Here is a 20,868-nt window from a genome sequence, read left to right on the forward strand (position 1 = left end):
AGAGCCTGTGTGCTTGGGAAGAGAAGTGTGGTGTGTGAGATCTTAGTATGTGGGGGACTAATGGGGGAAGACAGTAAAGGTGCAAAGTGTACCTGTTGGGTAGAGTGCTGAAGAGTTTAGACTTCATCCTGTAGACTCCCAAGAGCTTTTCTGGATTCTCCAATTGGGACAGTGATGTGGTCAAATCCTTAACTTGGTTAACTAAATGAGAAGAATCTGTGTGCAGGGAGGACATTTAGGAAGTTGTTTTAAGCACTGGGAAGTGTCAATAAAAGGCTTTTGAACCAAGGTAGTTGTATTGGACTTGGAGAGGGGAGGGATTTGTACAAGACTGGGTGAATATGTGGTGAGGGGACACAGGCTTACAGCAGTTCCTGAGTACTTGGTTCATTTATTCACAAGAGACCCAGAGAGAGAGGCAGAGACACAGGCAGAGGGAGAAGCAGGCTCCATGCAGGGAGCCTATTGAGTACTTGGTTCAGTGCAGAAGCTATAACCTGAAATGGTGACAAGGAAAGGAAAGTTATAGACAAAAGAAATGTGTGAAGTATTTATGGAAAATTCAAGTGGAGTTTTACTATAAATAGTTGGGTATACTGATCAATGAGTTCGAAGTGGTTAAAATCATGGGAGTCCTATAGGTTGATCGGACTAGAGGCCATTTAGTCCTGTCTCTTAAGTGTTAGAGAAGGTAGCTACTTTTACATATTACAGTAGTATAGTCTATATATATTTTAATTCTGCTGTTAAATCTTGACAGTTTATTGGCTGATAATTTTAGGGTTTAAGTAATTTCACAGTAATGAAGCAAACTGAGATATTTATGGAAACTTTTTAAAAAGTCAGATTTTTTCAAATGTTTGAATTTTTAAATGGGTAAATACATGCCAGTCCTCATGTGAATAATTCTTTGATTTGATAGATGCTACTGTTTTCTCATTAACTGTACTTCTGTGTTTTTGTTGTTCAGCACCATCATCTTTATTTTCTTTACTGATTTTGTAAATTCATGACTTTATTGCCTTGATATTTATAAATTAAACATGATGTTGGGATAGTCCATTCTGCTCCAACAGATCTGTTAACATTACTTCCCAGAACTATGAGACAGTGGAAAAACGAGTAGATGTGGGGTCAGAAGAGCTGAGTTCTAATTCTGACTTCTACTAACATCCATTCTCTTACACATGAAAACCAGGAATTGGACTTGATGGTTGCTAAATCCTCTTTTAGTTCTAAACGTCTCACCCTGGTTCTTTAGTATCTTAGTTCTCAAGAAAAAAAAAAAAATTAAAGTTCTACCCAAAAATGTATTTGGCAGCTCAGTTTACTCTATTTTACTTACTGAGAAAAGTGTCTTACGGATTTTATTAACATAATACTAATGATTAAAATATTTCAGAAATGGGGCACCTGGGTGGCTCAGTCAGTTAAGTGTCTGTCTTTGGCTCAGGTCATGATCCCAGGATCCTGGGAGGGAGGCCCAAGTCTGGCTCCCTGCTCAGTGGGCAGTCTCCTTCTCCTCCTTCAAGTCCCCTCCCCCTGCTTGTGCTCTCTCTCATTCTCTCTCTCTCTCAAATAATTAAATCTCTAAAAATTCAGAAATGATAGTATTTTCGTACTTGAGACTGTGGTCTACACATTTTAAACTTCATTCTCTTCAGTGAATATATATATGCAGTGATAGAACGCAGCAAGGTGATACAGGTCCTATACTATGTTGTGGACTTGCACCCTCTTACACACATTTTTAATTTACTTCTCTGGTATAGGAAATGCTATAAAGATCTTTTTTGTTCTTCAAGATAAAAATGTTCTAGGGGTGCCTGGGTTAAGTGACTGACTCTTGGTTTCGGCTCAAGTCATGTTCTCAGGGCTATAGGATCAAACCCCACATCAGGCTATGCCCTCAGTGCAGAGTCTGCTTAAGATTCTCTCTGCCCTTCTTACCCATGATCACTCTTTCTTTCTCTTTCCCTCTCTCTTTCTCTCTCTAAAATAAATAAATAAATTTTCAAGAAAAAAAGAAATATAAATTTTCTAGGTCTAGAGGCCATGTATTATAATATTAAAGAAAAGCTTTGTCTTTGAATGACCTTTCTTCAGAATAAGATGTGAAAATGAGGTTTAAAAATTCTTTATAAGTAAAGAATTTGGGTTCAGAAAAGAAAAGGATTTTCAAAACTAAAAGTATGCAAATTTCCTCTTGTGTGTTGTAACCCTCAGAGAAACTGAGAATAGATTCAGTTATAGTTTTTAAAAACAAGTAGACCTATGAATATAAAATATCAAATAGTTAAGGATTCTAAAATGAATTGATTGAATCAATTTATAGTAGGGCTAGAACTGTTTTATTTTTTAACTCTCTAAAGAATTTAGGCCCCCTAGAAATTAGACTGTTTTGCTTTCACTATTTTTGTAACTTCTTATAAATAAAAACATAGGAAGTTAAGTGGCCTTAAAAGTTGATTAAATCAATTCATCTTAGGAGCAGAGAAGCATTTTCATTGTGAGAAGGGTAATTGCAGAGAACTTTGAAGAAGGAGAAAAAAATGCAGCCTCATAGATGGGATTATCCAAGTGTGACACTGTTGTCAGTCTTTTAAATTGCCTTTTGAAATCATTTATTTGGAAGTTAAAAAAAAAACACTTCTGTTATACTGCTGCTACTTTCAACTCAACTCAAGCATTTAGCGCTTCTCACGACTGATGCCTAATTAGTTTTATGATATTTTGATTTTTAAATGAAAGAATTAAAGTATTCAATTTTAGTGACGCTGGAATATAATCAAGTATTATTACCTTGTATGTTTCAGTCTGTAGTTACTTAGGTCAAGATGTTTATCTTACTTATTTTGTGTTCCTGAAAAAAGTAAAAGTTTTTTCTTAGAGGCTTCCTCCCGTACTTAGAAACTGATATTAATAAAATAGTATGCTTTTTAAATAAAATAGAATATGTGAATCTCAGAAATTAAAGTCCATTCTAAAATGTAGTAAATCTAAATTTGATACATCAGGAAAATAATTGCAAGGAGGCACATTTTTATTTATTTATTTATTTGTTTTTAAAAGATTTTATTTATTTGTTCATGAGAGACACAGGGAGAGAGAGGCAGAGACACAGGCAGAGGGAGAAGCAGGCTCCATGTAGGGTGCCCAATGTGGGACTCGATCCCAGGACTCCAGGATCATACCCTGGGCTGCAGACGGCACTAAACCACTGAGCCACCCGGGCTGCCCAGAGGCATATTTTTATTTATTTATTTTAATTAATTAAGATTATTTATTTATTTATTCATGAGAGACAGAGAGAGGCAGAGACACAGGCAGAGGGAGAAGCAGGCTTGATGCAGGGAGCCTGACATGGGACTCGATCCGGGGTCTCCAGGATCATGCCCTGGGCTGAAGGCGGCACTAAACCGCTGAGCCACCTGGGCAAAACTATAGGGAATGACTGGGATGAAATTACGTCCTCCCTCTTCGAGGAAAGGAGGAGGGATAGCTTCTTGAGAAAACAACTTTTTGTGGGCGTCCAGAGCACGGCTTCCCAGCATCAGCCACACGGTTCCTCTGGGGAGCCCCAGGGACATTCCCAGGGTTTGTGGGCTAATCCAGACATTCACATTCTATGCTTATAGGCCAGTGCCACCCGATTTCATGTCAACCAAAGGCAGCCTTCTCAGTAAGTTACAAAGTGGCACTAACAATTTACATTTTAAACTAAAATCATCGAGTAACTGAAGTTTGCTACATATTCACATATTCTGTAGTTAAGACTGGCTGCACAGATAATCTGTCGGATTGGGAGCCAAGATGCTTGGTTAACAGTAAATCATCAGCGTTGTCTTGAGTTGGTTAGGGTCTTTCAATTGATGCTGTTCTTTTTTGATTATAAATTGCTCTCGGTTTGATTTCATAGTAGTTTAGTTTCTTGAAGATTGTTCATCCTCGGACTAAGTCATGATCTTTATTTTAGGCCTATAATTTTTTAATAATTGGACTTGAAGATAATATTGTAACACAGTAATGTTGTGTGCCAAGAACTGATGCAGCAGCAAGAGTGGAAAGGTACCTGGAGAGGCAAACCAGGACTTCACACCTGGATGGATGTCTGCCTTCCATCTTTTGTGTCTATATCTGTATCAAGAGTCTTAAGAATTAAGAAAAGAAAAAAAGACCCGGGACATTATTTTAAGGAAATGAGATATTCATAAAGTGTTCTATTCAAATATTTTTAAAAGAATTATTCAAGGGTATTTACAGAAGCAGAAAAACGGGCAGGGTTAGAGGGAAAAGCAGGCAGCAGGACCTTTCAGGAGCTAGGGATGTAGCAGCAACTAAAGCTTCTGTTCTCAAAAAGCTTATATTTTGGTGGGATTGGGAATGAAACAGGGAGACTGGCATAGAAGATAAACAATAAAAAAATGTGTATCACAGGACGCCTGGGTGGTTCAGTGGTTGAGTGTCTGCCTTTGGCTCAAGGAGTGATCATGGGGTCCCGCCCTGAGTTCCCCATAGGGAGCCTCCTTCTCCCTCTGCCTATGTCTGCCTCTCTGTGTGTCTCATAAATAAAAAAAAAAAAAAAATGTATATCACAACAGAAGTGCTTTGTAGACTAATAAAGTGTGCTGAGGGGATTGTGAGTGACAAAGTGGTGCTATTTTAGATGGAATAATCAGGAAAGGTAATATTTAGATGGAGGCCTGAATAACCTGAGGGAGCATGTCCTGCAAAAATGTGAAAAGCATTCTAGGCAGAGAAAATAGTATGTACAAAGGACCTGAGGTCATTGTTTAATGTGTTCTTGGAATGTAAGGAGTGCATTGTACCTGAAGCAGCATGACCCAGGAGAGTGGTCTAGGTCAGATGGTATAGAACCTTGTAAACCATTAAAGGATTTAGGGTTGATTCTGTATGAGATGGAAGCCATGTGGAGACATGTTTTAGCTTGAATTTTAAAAGGATCATGCCAGCCTGTGACTGGAGAATAGATCATGGGGTCAGGTGTGTGGAACTTTAGAGACCAATTAGGAGGCTATTAAAATAATCCAGGCAAAATTTGGGGTGCACGTGAGAAGTAATTGATATGGGCTTTATTTTTAAGTAGTGTCTGTAGGAACTGCTGATGAGTGGGACATGGGATGTGACAAAAGAGTCAAAGGAGACCACAAGATTTTGGGTCCAACCAACAGAGGTATGGAGTTGCCATTTATTGAGATTTGGGAAACCGGGGGAAGGCAGGCTTCTAGGGGGAAGTTGAATTCAATTTTAGACATATCAGACCTGAGTTGCTGTATGACATCAAAGTGAGATACTGAGTTAGTGGTTAGACAAATGAATTTGTAGTTCAGAGTAGAATTTGTGATTGAGGTTAGAAATGTGGGGTTATTAGCATAGGAAGGAACTGAGAGAGTGAAAGTCTCAACGAGAGAGTTGTCTGTCACCTATGCCAAGCATTGCTGATAGAGCCATTAAGATAAGTATTGACCAATGTATTCAGCCACACAGAGATGGTTGGTGACCTAGATAAGCACTTTGCATTCAGTGTTTAGGGGTTGCAGGCACCTGTTATAGTGGGTTTGAGAGAATGGGAAGATAGAAAGTAGATTCAGCAGAAATCTTTCAAGGAGCATTGTCGTAAGTGGGAATGGAAAGATGACCTAAAGGAGACTATCTGGTCAAGGGAAAGTTTTGTTTTAATGTGAGTTATTGTGACATCTTTGTATACTGATAAGATAGTTCCAGTAGAAAGGGAAATTGGTGACTCAGAAGGCAATGGGGACAAGTCAAGAGTAAAGCCATTAAATAGGTGGGAGAGGGATGGGATGAGTACACAGTGAAGGATTTGGCTTCTAATAAGAGCGTGGACAGTGCACTTACCATTGTAATTTCCAGCCCCAGTTTCACATCAGAATCATAGAGAGTACTTAAAAAACATACTGACACCCACATGACACCTTAGACGAGTGAAGCTAAGCAGAAGGCCCTTGGCATTGGCACTTTCTAAAAGTGCCCCATGTGCATCTCATTCAGTCTGGAGTGGGATGGGGGATGACAGTAGGTAAGTGCTGATGCAGGCAGTTTGATTGGGTGATAAGACCTTGGGGAAATGCTCCTGTTCTTCTGTGTTTTTAGTGAAATCTGAAGCTCAAAGAGGGGAGAAGGAGGGTTTAAAAGAGGTCATGAGTTTGTGACTTTGGAGAATGTGAGAAGGATTTTAAATAGGGAAACGTAGTTTGGCCAGACCACTTTGGGACTCACTTTGAAGTTTGTGGTCATATATTTGAACGTGACTCAGTGTATTTTCCTCCAGCTGCTCGGAAGCAGGTGCAGAGTACACAGAATTGAATTTCCCAGGATTGGGGTTCTTGATACTTATAGTCCCCATTCAGAATTCAGATTTTAGCACAACTCTGTTTCTTTTCCTGCAGAGTAAAGATCTTTCACTATGTAGTGTGTATGAGCTCCACCATGCCTCTGGTTAGATTCTAGGTGTAATGGATTATAGATCAAAATCTCACCTCCCTTAAATAAGGGGAGTATGGTGCTCTTTGTTCATTAGGGGAACAGAATGCTTTTAATGATTTGTTCTCCGGGTTGTTAATAATTTGGTTTAGATCTCTGTGCATTGTACTCCACCTTTAGTATAATGGGTTACTTATGTGTACTGCTTTTCCTCTAGAAATCTACATCTGTATTGGAATTTTACCAAGAACTTGGATTGCCGCCAAAACAGAAAGTTAAAATATTTCATGTAACAGATAATGCTGTGATTAAGCCAGGTAATCTGAGGTTGGGGAGAGGAGGGAGGCAAAAATACCCAAATACATGATTTGTTTAATGTTAGGCCTTTCAGTAAAGCTGAATCCACAATACAAAGTCCCAAACATTTATTTTTAAATATAAAGCAGTTATCTGATTTAATCACTAGGGACAAACAAGTCTTTTTCTTTTTTGACTGGGAAGAACTATAGAGAACTTTGTTTTCCATTAAAGAGGGAGGAATACTTTTGTTTTTAATGTACAAAGAGTTTCACATTTGGAAAAGCCACTAACTTATTTTTTTAACTTTAAAATAAACTAACCTTTAAAATGTGAAGTTCACTCTGTGTAGGCTGTCATTTTAATAAGTGAAGAATAGCTAAACTCTCACTGAGATAGAAGAATTTGAGAAAATAGGAAACAAGAAGGTGACCATAGCACCTTGATGTAGAGATTCTTACTTAAAAATTCCAAAGTGGGACGCCTTGGTGGCTCAACCAGTGAAGTGTCTGCTTTCAGCTCAGGTCATGATCTCAAGGTCCTAGGATTGAGCCCCACCTCAAGCTTCCTGCTCAGCAGGGAGTTTGCCTTCCCCCCCCCCCCCGCCCCCTTTTCTCTCTCTCTCTCTCTCTTCCCCTACCTGTCACTTGTTCTCCTTCTCTCTCAAATAAATAAAATCTTTAAAAAAAATAAAAATTCCAAAGTATTTTCCCTACTCCTTGAAATGTCAAAAAGTATGATTTGGCAACACGGTTATTGCATTGGTTTTGTGTAGTTGACAACATTTTGACATCTTTGAACTTAAGAAAAGCTTCCTGATCTCTTGAATTTGAGTTCTAACAAGTAGATAGTAGAAGGATATTTTAAGATTTGGTATTTTAATATCTGGACAGAATTTCATGAAGTAAAATATAAGTGCAATAAGCCTTCTTAATTGGAGTGACAGAGGATCAGTCTTGATATAAGCTAGAATTAAAAGTATTTTTTGAAGTGCAAGTTTTGTAATTTGAAGCTAAAGTGAGCAGAACTGAGGTAACAAATGTAAAAATTAAGTCCCTGTTAATTTTTGTTGTAGCTCAAGCCATGTGAAATTGTTTCAGTGGGTGAAAGTGGTCAAATATCAGCAGTACAGGTCATTCAACCTCCTAGAAATTCAGTTAGTGTTAATCTCGCCTATTTTTTCTTAATTCAGGGTTTTTCTTTGCCCATACAAATCTAGGTTAGGTCCTACATTAAAGGATACTACCTTCTGAAATTCCATAGTACTGTACTCCCTGGGGGTTTTTTTGTTTTGTTTTGTTTTTTTTAATTTTATTTATTTATTTATTCATGAGAAACACGGAGAGAAAGAGACCCAGAGACACACAGGCAGAGGGAGAAGCAGGCTCCATGCAGGGAGCCTGACATGGGACCCGATCCCGGGTTTCCAGGAGCATGCCCTGGGTTGAAGGCAGCGCTAAACTGCTGAGCCACCTGGGCTGCCTGACTTGCTGTTTAAACAAGCCATAATTAGCATTCAGTTGCATTTTCTACTACTACTATTATGGTTTTTTTTTTTTTTTTTTCAAAGAAAAAAGAAGTCTCTTAATTGTTGATGTTAATGTTGATTCTTCACCTAGATAATAAATGTTTGAGGTCAGGACCATGTCTTATCTATTTTATTTCTAACTGTACATATGGTAAGTGCCCTATAAATATTTGCAGATTGTCAGATAGTTCTCATAGAGTCAATTCCAAATTGATGCAAACAAAATGTTGTAAAGGGCTTTCACAAACAAAATTCCTCTAAATAACATGTTTTTCTTGTGCATTTTAACTAAGATTCTATTTACACCAACTAGTTTTGGAAATGTTAGTCTATAAAACTGGGAGTATTGATAATGACACTTTTTCAGAATTCCAAATTATCCAGTCATGTGCTGGAATAACTATTTTATTGGCACAGTGACCAAACTACCAAAAATCTGACATATATGGGCTTTATGTGATATCATAGATGCTGTAATCACTGCCCAGTGTCAATGGACCTGGGATCAAACAGTCAAAGTTCCTATTTTTGGATAATGTATTTCTAATGTTTAAAAAAGATTTGATCCAGCCACAACATTTTTGAGTCATTCTTTTATTTTTATTTTGTTATATGCAATCGGAAAGGTATCTTAAGTCACTATATTATTCACCAAAACAACAAAGAATTATCAAACTCGTGTATTTACCAACAAGAACACTATGCTTATCAGGATGTGAATTGCCCATTTCAGCCAGTACCACATTGGCCTCCATAAGGGTACAAGCCCATGAGCCACCTGTGGTCTGTTGGTCTCACTCCAGCACCATGTGCCTTGTCCTGGGACACATTACACATTGCTCTTCAGCCCATGTACAGTCAAGGCATGTTTGATGAACAATTTTATTACTTTATTGTTGATGTTTCTAGGAATTATAATTGCAGAATAGAATCTTCTACTTTTTTTTAAATCTGATAGGCTTCCTAGATGTAGTTTATATTTAGTGAAGTTGTTTCTGCTCTGACAAATTTCATACTGATTGTTTTCTTTTCATAAAGGCACTCCTCTTTATGCTGCTCACTTTCGCCCAGGACAGTATGTGGATGTCACAGCCAAAACGTAGGTCCATATAACAGATTCTTTTCCTTTTGTTTTCCTTATATATTAAAATGTAGTGGAGTGAGGCTAAGTATAGTCTTTCACATCATTGAATAAAGATTAAGTAACTGTTATTCTCATCTGTAATTCTATAATGTCACTATACTGGATTTTAAATTGCACTGGATTAGTTGTATGTGAACATCAAGTTACAAGGTTTGAAACTGGGATGTAATGCTTCTTGAAATGGGACTACGAGAAAGGTCACATTACTCAGGTTCTTTGTGGCTTGGGCCCACTTCTATTTTTAAGACCAAAGGCTATATATGGTTTGATGGTGAAATATAAATGAACAATGTTACAGAGTTCTTTTGAGATTGTGTCCTCTAGTAATTGATGGTTCTTTCCAACTGTAGGAAACAGTTAAATTAGAAACATTTTATACTGTTTGTGATGGTTGTTTTGCTTAAGGTTCCCCTAGGGTAACTATAAAACATTTTGTTAACTGTGTGAAAAGCCTATCAGAAACAGGAAGAAGTAGTATTACACCTTAGGCCTCTACTAGATGGTGTTGTCTCTCAGTACTAGACAAGTGAGACTTCATAAAAACAGAAATGTTTTATATCCCAACAAGGGTTTAATTTGGTAGAAATCAACACTTAATTTTAACACTAACAGAAATACTGGCTTTGAGTCATGTCCAGAGTGGGAAGAAAAGCAGTTTTTTTTAAATTTGGTTAAGGTTACTTCACTGTAGAATGAAGTAACTGAGTCCTTACAGATGTTTATGTAGAAAGTGTTCAGTATATGTTAATAGAATCTGCATGACTAGTCTAAACCGAACTCCCAAATATCAACTCTTGGCTATTCCTGTTTCTTGTTCTGTCAACCCAGATGATGATTTTACTTCTTTGTGTGCCTCGATTTCCTCCTTTTTTTGTCATCCGATAAGGTCTGCAGCCTATGTCATTCTGACAGTGGTCCACATATGCTCTAGGTAGTCTTACAGTCACAGTGACTGAGCCAAAGAGCTTTTATCCAAGGAAACCAGATGAGCACCAGCATTAGTTTTCTTAATGGGGTCAGTTAGATATACTTTATTTCCACACCATTATTGCCTGCTTTCAAATGAGCTATTGCAAATGGCTTTACCTTTGACTAGCTCTTCAGAAATGGAGTCAGATAAATTGACAGTACAGTGGGTCCACCTCTTAGCGAAACTGGACTTCTCCCTTGTTTTCCCCTGCGTCCTGATTGTTGCAGGCTCATTCCTACTTACTTGGTAAAAAAAATCAGTTGGTAATTCTGTTCTGCCTTCCCTTGTCATGAACTCAGAATGTTAGAGCTGGAAAGCTTTGGTTTGGTTAGTTGGGGGGAGATGTGTGTATTGTGAATCTGATGATTTTACTTTTTTAATTTCTGAATTAACTACATATAATAAAATACCTCCGTAATTCCGTTAATTTGCACAAAGTTAATAGTGTGCGAATTCTATTACCTAGTTTACATTTTATATGGGATATTCCAAGAAGTCCTACAAAGTCAGGGACCTCTGTTTGCAGATCCCTTGTGGTGGGATTTGTGACTAGCTTGGATTAGAGCCAGACTTTTTAGATACATGTGTTCAGCAAATGCCTTCATTGCATATGCTACTGTTGAGTTTCATTGGCTTCTTAAAAGTTATTTTTAACTTAAACTTCCTTCTTGTTGACTATAAAGTGAAAAGGAAAGTATTTTAGTTTTAAGATCATGTACCTAGAAAACAAGACTGGTGCCTGCCTTGGGACCTGGTGGCTGATAAGAGCTGGGAAAATAACTAGCCCTGGGACTTAAAGTAGTTGCCATTCAACTTGGTAAAAAGAAGGACCTTCATTTGAGAAAATCCTCACTATTGTGTGGACTGCAGTACAGTGTTCTGTTTGACTTTTGCCGTGTAACAGGGAGAGAGTTGCCCCATACATGGGTGTGCTTTATTCTGGTACGCATGTTTTTATGTGGTATTACCTGAGATCAGGTGACTTTGATTTTTTAAAAGATGAAGATTTCCAGTGACTCTTATAGCTAGCATGTTATTAAGGCCTCAAGATGTTTGTGTTTGTAAATATGTAGGACTCTGTCCTTCTCATGAAAGCTGTTTTGAATTCCTTCCCAGGGCAGCATTGGATCCTCAGCTGCATACAGTCCTAGTTGCTGCTGCCTCTTCTCTTTGCCCACAGGTTGTAGCGAACACACACATGCATTTGCTTTTGCTTTTTCCTTTTTAAATTCTGTCTCCTTTTCCTGATGCATCCCATTTTGGGGAGTTGAAGTTCTTCACAGCCAGTGAGAATGTTCTTTTCCTTGTTGACTGTAAATTGAACCATCATCTTTGGGAATAGACTCCCGAGTACTCTCAGTCCCTTACTGTGGCTCACTAACAGCCAATAATTTACTACTTTGTCCTCCATCTCCAGCCCCTGTTTCACATGTTTTGAAATGTCTGAGCCCCATCTTCCTGATCAATAATCCTGCTAGAAAAAACTATATGGTGACTGGATAGGTCAAATGATGAGGGATATGGATTTACAGGCAGGAGCAGTGGTTGTCTTGCTTGAGTAGGTTTCTGAAACAACCCCCTCCCCCCCAATCTTCTTTCTCAGTAGATCAGGGGTAACACCTGAGAATTTACATTTCTAACAACTGCCCAGCTAATGTGGATGATGCTAGTCCAGGGAACACACTTTGAAAACCACTGGCTTAGAGACTAGTCAAGGGCTCACCAGTGGAACTGCTTTCCTTCCAACTCCTTTACCCAACTTAGAATCCAAATCCCTTCCTTTCCCGAAACCTGTACTCAAATTATAACATTGAAATATCTGTTTTAAAGCAAGCAAATTTAATCCAGTTTCAAGTAACAGTGTCAATAAAAGTAGGCCTATTTAGTACTCACATTTTAGTTAGCATAAAACTGAAAATTGGTCTCTTTAGTAATCATTTGGCTTCATCATCATCTTTCCATTAGAAAAGAAAAATCTCAAATTAGATTCTAATTGAAAATCTTCATTTTTCTCGTACTATAATGATTATATATAATTGTTAAATGTACACTTATATTTTGAGTATTTTAAGTTCTTTTTTACCTTATGCCTTCAAATTTAATTTCTCAACTAAATATATTTTAGGAATAAGTAAGAAAATTTAAAACAAAATACTATATAATTTAAGAAAATAAAGTATTAATAGAATCTATTTACTTTGAGAATGAAATTATCTGCATTTTTTTAAGTGACCAATGACCAACAACAGCTGCTTCTTTAAGATTTTCTTAAAATTTTTAAATGTTTCTCTGTTAATTGCATTGGGAAATCTGCTTGCATTGACAGATACATTGCATTTACCTGTGCTGAATTTAGGTGTAATTTTCTATACAGAAAAGTATTTACCAGTGTCACTTTGGAATGTGAGGTAAATACATATTTACCAGAGTTCATTTTAATTTTTACTTTTATACCAGAAATAGTTTTTTGTCCAGTGGGTTTGAGAATCTAAATTTCAATTTAGATTAATGGAAAGATTTTTACATCTAATATATAAAACTATTCTAGCAGGATAATTTTTTAGTTGTGTTATGCTCTTAACAGCTATGAAAGCCCTGTCTTTGAAACCTGATGGTTTTGTATAATTCACTCTAAATACAATTTTAAGACTAGCGTGCGTCATAATGTGTTCCTTGCACCCTGCCCTGGCACCCTTTTAAAGTTTCTATTCTTGTTCTGTAATGGTGGTTATAATCGACTGTAACTTCTAAGTGATGATGTTTTGGGGCCTAACATTCTCCCTTTTCTTTCACTCTCAGTTTTAAGGAAGAAACAGCTATGGATAATATATAAATAGTGGGTGAGATACAGTATGACTGTTGATTCTGTCTTCAGCATAGCCCATTGTTTTCTGGTGAATCCTAATGGTGCTTTTTATATTTTGTGGGCTTTTTTTTTTTAAAGGAAAGAAACCAGCAAAGAATGAAACAAACAATAAAAGAAAACTGTAAAATGTATTTTGCATTATTAAGGGAAATTGGTTAGGTCTTTGTCTGAAAGGACTTGAAGGACCCCAACAGTGGTGATACCTCCATAACAGTGGGCATGGTGTACTTTCCTGCCAAGTGTTTTATTAAGCTTTGACTTCATGACAGTGGCATAACTGAAGTTAGAGGTTTTTTTTCTGGTTGTCTGTAATTTATTTATACCCTTATTTACTGAAATTCTGAAGCCTAGATTGAAGTCAGGAACACTTTATTCAGCTACTTACAAGATAATTTTCTTTCTGGATAATCTAACAACCTTGTCTACAAGTCTAGGCTAATTAATTAGAACAACCCATATATTTTCAGACATAATCTTAGGACTTTAAAGTTGTCAGTAGTCTTTCAATTCGTATTGCCCTTTGGTGTCAAAATAGAAAAAAATGGCACTTACCTTGATGATGTTATCCCTGGTAGTAGAAATAAAGGAGTAGGGGAGATTACAGGACTGTAGAGTACCTTTGGACATTTACTGAGATTTGGTTAATTTGGGTTCTTTCTTTAAAATATCACATTATGTACAGAAATATGGTTGCCCATCAGTCTTAAGGTGATTAAAATGACAGATGGATTCTTAAAAGAGCAAAGACTTTTGGGCTCTGTGCCCAGTCCTGCATTCTGTCAGAAATTTTCTCCACTAGCCCATTGTTCTTTCTAGAGGGTGCTCTGAACTCTAGGAGGGGAAAACAAGGCATGTGTTACCCATCAGTATACAACTGCTGTTTGGCCATGTACATTTTCAATTTTAGCTCATTTTTAGTAAGTTACTTTATTTACTATTATTCAAAGCAGTATATTTTTAAGCGTAGTAGTGAAATAGTTTTCAAAATGAGTGATTAAACTTTAGAAGGAATAATCTCTTTAAAGACTAATCCCTCTTAAATTAGTCAGTGAATATTTCAAGATAAAGAGTTGTGAGGGTGATGTTTTAGAGTTATATTTTGTTGCTTTAAAAATTTATCTAGTAGTCATCTATGATTGCCTCACTTTACCTCTATGAAATAGCATTTTTTAACTCAAAACCAGCAAAATTAAGACCTAATGAGACAATCTAGGAAATTGCCAAAAGCATAAGCTTTGCTTCTCAGTAACTATGTGACCTAGATAGCTTTCTCAGCCTCTCTGTTGGCTCATCTTTAACATGAGATAATGCACAGAAAGCTATTAGCTCAAGGCCTGGCATGTATTAAATGTTTAGTAGGAGTATTGGCTACTATCACTATTGTTGATATTACTACTTTTCAACTTGTTTCAGATTTTAAAAAGAAAAATCTTTTTTTCAAAAGGAAATATGTTTTAAAATGAAAAAAATGTGAAGTCATTAGGAATTGTATTGTGGCATTTTCTAATACATCTAATTATTGCCTTCTTAAGACTGACTTGTCTAGGAAAGTTGTAGCTTTGCAAAGCACTCTGGGTAATTTTAAGATTACATACTACTGCTAAATATAGAATTTACAGAGTAATGAAGCTCTTGCTACTCTGATGTGCTGGATATGTTTGTATTTTTGCTCTCCTCTGTTTCCCAAAAGGCAGTATGACCTGGGTTGAGAGCATGACCAGATGCTTCCATTTACCAGGGATTTGTCCTTGGGCTTAACTTGTCTGAGTGTAGATTTCATTTTCTTTACTATAAGGGCATGGGACTGTGTTGTTTCTAAGATTCCTTTTGTTCCAAAAATTTATTTACAAAAAATAATCCCTCAGTTTTCGAAATGACATAGCTCACTCTTATCTATATTAATGAAGAACTAAGGCATAATAGTAGTTTCAACAATATATAGAAAATGGTCTCCTGGTCTGTTGAAGAAAGTGGCTAAAGACCTGCAGAAAACTATTACATTCTTCCTTGATATTGTAAAATTATATAGTTATTTGACATTCTGTTTTGAGAAATGCCCATTTAACTTAGGACAGCAAATGTGGTTTTCTGGGTTTATTTATTAGGACAGCCAGGAAATGCTCCCTTTCATAAGAGGACTCAAAGGAATCCTGTTCATCTGGTTCTTTATACTGTTGAATAAGCTAGATTTGAAATCAGGAAGCTATAAGCAGTACACTCTTAGCAGTCATTTGTTGATAAAAATGTTCCCAGATATTGATAGGAGGTTTATGGTTTTTAGACAGAAACAGGATACATTCTACATTTCAGGTCATGCTGTCACAAACTCATTCTAGAGAGTAACAGCCACACAGCTATTCCATGCCAGCTTTTAACTAAATGTGATATAACATAAAGCAACTGAAAAATTCCACCATGCCTTATTTATGGGCTCAGGAGCTGTACATCACTAGATGTAAATAGATCTAGACAGCACTGAATTGGGTAGGAATTGACTCCCAGAGTTTATAGGAGTCTTCAGAGAGATGCTTTATCCCTGGAATGTGTGGAGATGAACGTAGGTAGATAACATCTATCTGCATGAGTTTGTTGAAATGAGAAGCTATAATTAAAGATTAAAACATTTGTGCCTTATTAATTTATCATAAATTAAAAGCTTATCCTGATGGAGGTAGTGAATTAGCTAATAGGACCTTTTATGTGCATGTAATTTATTTTAGTAAAAATTTTCTTTTTTGTTTACTAGAAAAAAGTTTTTTTAATTAAAACCTTTTTGGAAAAAAAAAAAACCTTTTTGAGGTTTGACTCTAAAACATAGCAAAGTAATGTTAAATTATATCCTAAAAGAAATTCTTTTGATTGTTGATTTGTACATTATCCCTTTATATTTCACATTGCTTTTTCACAAGTAAAGATACCATCTTACTTAATCTGTTCTCAGTGGTTCAACTTCATAAAGAAGTAGCCCAGTCGTGATTTTAGCCAGAACCTGATGTGAGTCTCCATTTCCCTGTATTCATACATAACATTTAACCATAGAGAAGCTGATTCTAAACCAACGATTTCTTCATCTTCCCATCCTCACCTCCTTAAAAATACAGCCTGATCTTGGGGCATCCCTAGAGAAGTCAGGAGTCCTCTCTTCCATTCAGTACTCAGTTACTGGTTTTCTGAGACATTATGTACAAGTGACTTGAACTTTTTACAGCTTTAATAAATCAGCTAAAGAGAGAACATTAAAGCTCAATTTAGAAATGGTTCTGATACAAAAATCTCTACTTGCAGTATGGATTCTTACTTTTTTTTATTAAAGAAAATGAAGTATTTTGTAGCTGATGTGACACTTGATAACAAATACTTCTAGTTCTTTTTTCATGGTAAGTAGAGAAACAGTGCAATGAGATGGGGGTGTGAGGCGGGAACAGAATGAGCAAAGACAAGAAAGAGAGTGGCATACTTAGGGATTCACGGAATAATCTGCTGTGACAAGGACTTGTGATGAGCAGTGTTTGAAAGGTAGACTGGATCCAGTTATAAAAGGCCTTTATATGCCCCAGCAAATGAAGTTACTGAGAACCACTTAAGGTTATGGTTTAGTTTGTTTGCTTCTTTTTGTTGTTCCTGTTTTGCTTTTTAAAGCAAGGCACAGCTTGTGTGAAAAAATTGTTAGGAATGTCAGTCTTGTGGCTATGAAGGAGGATAGCTTAAAGAGAGACGTTCAGTTTCTGAACATTATAATTGAATGGCTGGGATACTTCTGGTTGGATATAGTCAGTACATCTGTGGAATGGAATAGTAGCAGAATTCTTGCCAGAGGGCCAGGTTTGTGGAACTCCAGCTTATTAGTAATAGGCTCAAGAGTCAGCAGACTTTTTCTCAAAGGGCCAGATAATAAACATTTGAGAATTACAAGCATTATGTTCTCTGTTGCAACTACTCAGCCCTACCATTATAGCTCCATAGGACCGACCATAGGCAATAAGTAAATAAAAGTGCATGGCTGTGTTTCAGTAAAACTTTATTTACATAAAACAGGTGGCCACTAGAGGCCATAGTTTGCCAACCCCTGATATAAACTCTCCAAAAGAGGGTCAGCAACAGGTCTCTAAGACCATCTTTTCAAGTAGCAGCAAAGGGAAAGCAATATGTCAAGGAGCATTAGAGAAGCAGGAAAATAGGGAGGAAATGATTATTGGGAGTAGTGGGAGGGAGGGTGGTAAACAGGAACGATAGAGGACTATTCTATTTTTTTTAAAAGCCTTAGAAATTTGCATACTGACTAGGTATTTAATATTAAAGAATTACTAACTTTTTTAGATTACGATAATGACATTGCGGTTTTGTTCTTAAAAAGGATCCTTAAAAGAGAGCCATGTTAAAATATTTAGGGATGAAATAGTATGATATCTGGAATTTGTTTAAAAATAATCCTTTGGAGTTGCAGAAGAGGAGAATAGATATAACAGAATAGGCCTTCAGTTGATAATGTTTTGACCTTAGGTGGTGGGATACATAGGGATTCATTGTACTAGGTCTCTGCTTTTGAGTATTTTTTAAATTTCCATAATAAAAAATTATTTTAGTAAAAGGCTTTGGATTTCGGAATTAAGGGAGCATAATTTGTTTCCCAAAATGGAGAAAGAGGGTTACCAAGGAGAGAGATAGAAGCCCATGTTGAGGGAAAGCCTCAATGATGAGAATTTGGGGGCAAGTTATTCCAAGGACTCAGAATGAATGGAATTGAGAGCACTCCTCATCTTTGGACATTTTGTTTTATCCCCTATACAAATATATCTAGAATCGTGCAGTCAAGGGGACTCCTGCAAAATGGGGAAATACATGATGAGTTTGTATTAAAACCTATATGTTTGCTGGTATACATTTGTGCTTTTGATGCAGTATAGTAAGGGAATGAAATTCACAAGCAGTAATCTCGAAAGATTTCTAGAATTCAGTTGGTAACATTAAATTATGCATTTTCTTCCGTAAGATACCTATGACTGTCATACCGTTAAACCTCCTCCCACCCTTAATACCATCTTCTTAAACTTTATAAAAAGCATACCCATTACATAACATTTGGAAACCAAAGAACGAAATAAAAGAAAATAATTAGGTATCTCCCGAAGACACAACTATAGCCAGTAACAAAATAACACGGACTTTTCTAGGTTGGATTAAATAATAATCCCCTGCCCTTCATAAGCTTAAAGTACACTAAGGGAATAATGGACTGAGAAACAAGAGCAGTAGAGTCTCCTAAATTTAAATAGAATCTCTGAGTTTTTAAATGAATTGTTGGTTTTGTATCAAGTATAAATGCTCTAAATAAAATATATTTTTATGTTTTCCTAATTTTCTGTTTTGTCTCACTAAATGTGGAACTTCTCACATTGTGTCCTTTATGACTTGAATTTTCCTTTATTTGATTTTTTTCCTGCTAACTAAAATCAGCAACAGAAAAGGGGTAAGGGAGATAAAGTATGTGTATTATGTGCTGTGTATCATTTTTAGTAAAATAAAGGTTTTCTTTTATGTGACCTGTGAAAACCTTATATTTAAAATGTGCCTGGCTATGCTAAGTATAGATCAGTTCACTTCTTAGCTTTTGTTTTTGTTCTCATGTTGGGTGACAATGGAGAGGAACAGTAGAATAGATACCTGAACCACCCGTAGATCAACAGGTGCACTCTCTATTCTCCATAATCTGAATTAAGCCAATAATTTGTCATGTCATTTGCATTTATCCTTTTGTTTAAAGGTTATTTATTGAAGAGGTTCCCGTTGTACACAATATAACAACATGGTGCATTCTAGAGCTAGATTGAAAAACAGTCTGTAATTAGCTGACAGATAATTAGCACTTTCAGGATACCACTTTTATCTTATAAGCATTTACTCTTAAAATGAGCTAAATTATCTTCTGTAATTTACCTGGCATTTGTTTTATTGGTGCACACATTAGCGCCTTCTTTTTAAATAAGTGATGAATCAATTTTAGGACTCAGAAGGTGCTAGTACACTTTCTACTAAGAATGGCCAGTGTTAGAATGTGGTATTTTTAAGACATGTTCAGTTTAGATTAGTGTTGCCAGTCCCCTCTCTTTTTATCTTTAAAAGTTATTTGCCAGACAATATCCATAGACTCAAATAACTTTGTAGTTATTTCTTATTTTTAAATTGCCATGCTTTTTATTTTTCAAATGTGTTCTAAAATTCAGCGTTAACTAGAAATATTTAAGTTTTTGAAGCAAAATTTCAGTAAAATATTTGATTATCATAGTTTCTGTTCTTAGATGTTAATCTCCTTGCAAAATTTATAGTGGGTTTTTCATTTAATATATGTTAAATTACTGTTTTAGCTCTTTGACCAGGAATACGCATTATTTTGAGTTTTTGAGTCAAAGCATAATTATGTGCATACCATAAGTGACGTGTTCAGTTGATTAATGTGAAGAAAATGGTGTATGTTACATTTAAATTACTCATATACAAGTAACTTTTGGTGTGTGACTTGATAATTCTGCTGTTAGGTTCTAAATGTAGTTCATACTGTTTTTATCTTAAGGTGTTACCTTAAGAGTATAAAAATATGTCCAGTACAGTTGTGCAATTCATTCTAGCCCTTTTATTGTATCTTTGTACTGATATATTTGACAGAGATAAACTTTATTAATGCTCGAACCTTAGTATTTTCCATTTTCTACCTGTACACAGAATGTTTCTCCAGTTAGTGGAATTTGAAAATAGAGTGGTTTCATTTAAATTTGAAATACTAGATTTTAAAAAATTTGCTAATCTCTGATTCCATTTTTCTGTGAGCTTCCTATTCAAACCTTGAGACTAAAATGTTTCTGATGTCTTATAAAACTTGTCCAGCATTATGGCATTATTATTGTTTTATTTATTGTTATATTATCTATTGCCACCTAACACATTACTCCAAAACATAACAGCTTAAAACAATAAACATTTATTACCTCACAGTGTCCACGGTCAGGAATCCCAGTACAACTCAACCGAGTGCTTGTAGCTATCGCAGGACTGCCGTCAGGCCATCAGTCAAGGCTCCAGTCATCTCAGTTCAACTAGGGGAGTACTGCCTCCAAGCTCACTAACGTGGTCTTTGGCAAGCTTCAGGACCACAGCTGTTGGCTGGAGACATCTTTGCCATATGACATTCCTATAGAGTGCCATGTTCCACTCAATAGGAATGGCCATTGACTTCCTTCAGAGCCTCAAAGGAAGAGTGTGCCAAGCTGGAAGCCATAGGTTTTTTTATAACCTAATGTCAGAAGTGACATCTTATCATTTTGCCATAGTTTATTCCTTAGGCATGAGTTCCTAGGTCCACCCGGACTCCAGGGGAGGTAATGGCACAAGGGCATGAATACCAGGAGATGGGGATCTTAATGATTGCCTGCCCCATAGCTTATAAGTACTTGGGAATTTCTAAAAATTCACCACTTTTACGGTGTTGTTTCACAGGATTAGGATGATAAAACTTCCTGCTCAGATAGAACTTGCTTTGCTTAACTTGCTCTTGTCTTACTATCTTGAATTAATCATTTTATATGGCATGAGGCTCCAGGAAGGGG

At 36.4% G+C, this 20,868-nt stretch overlaps 1 protein-coding gene across 4 annotated transcripts in view; it reads left to right on the forward strand.

Moving 5' to 3' along the window:
• Positions 1-20,868, forward strand: part of MRPL3 (mitochondrial ribosomal protein L3) — a 39,384-nt gene that overhangs the window by 7,173 nt on the left and 11,343 nt on the right. For all 4 annotated transcript variants that reach the window (XM_072792771.1, XM_072792772.1, XM_072792773.1 and 1 more), the window contains exons 5-6: positions 6,683-6,782; positions 9,329-9,389. In XM_072792771.1, coding sequence (XP_072648872.1) covers positions 6,683-6,782; positions 9,329-9,389 — 161 coding nt within the window. The remainder of the gene's footprint in view (positions 1-6,682; positions 6,783-9,328; positions 9,390-20,868) is intronic.

Source organism: Canis lupus, chromosome 22, assembly GCF_048164855.1.
Source record: "Canis lupus baileyi chromosome 22, mCanLup2.hap1, whole genome shotgun sequence".
Classification (NCBI taxonomy): domain Eukaryota; kingdom Metazoa; phylum Chordata; class Mammalia; order Carnivora; family Canidae; genus Canis; species Canis lupus.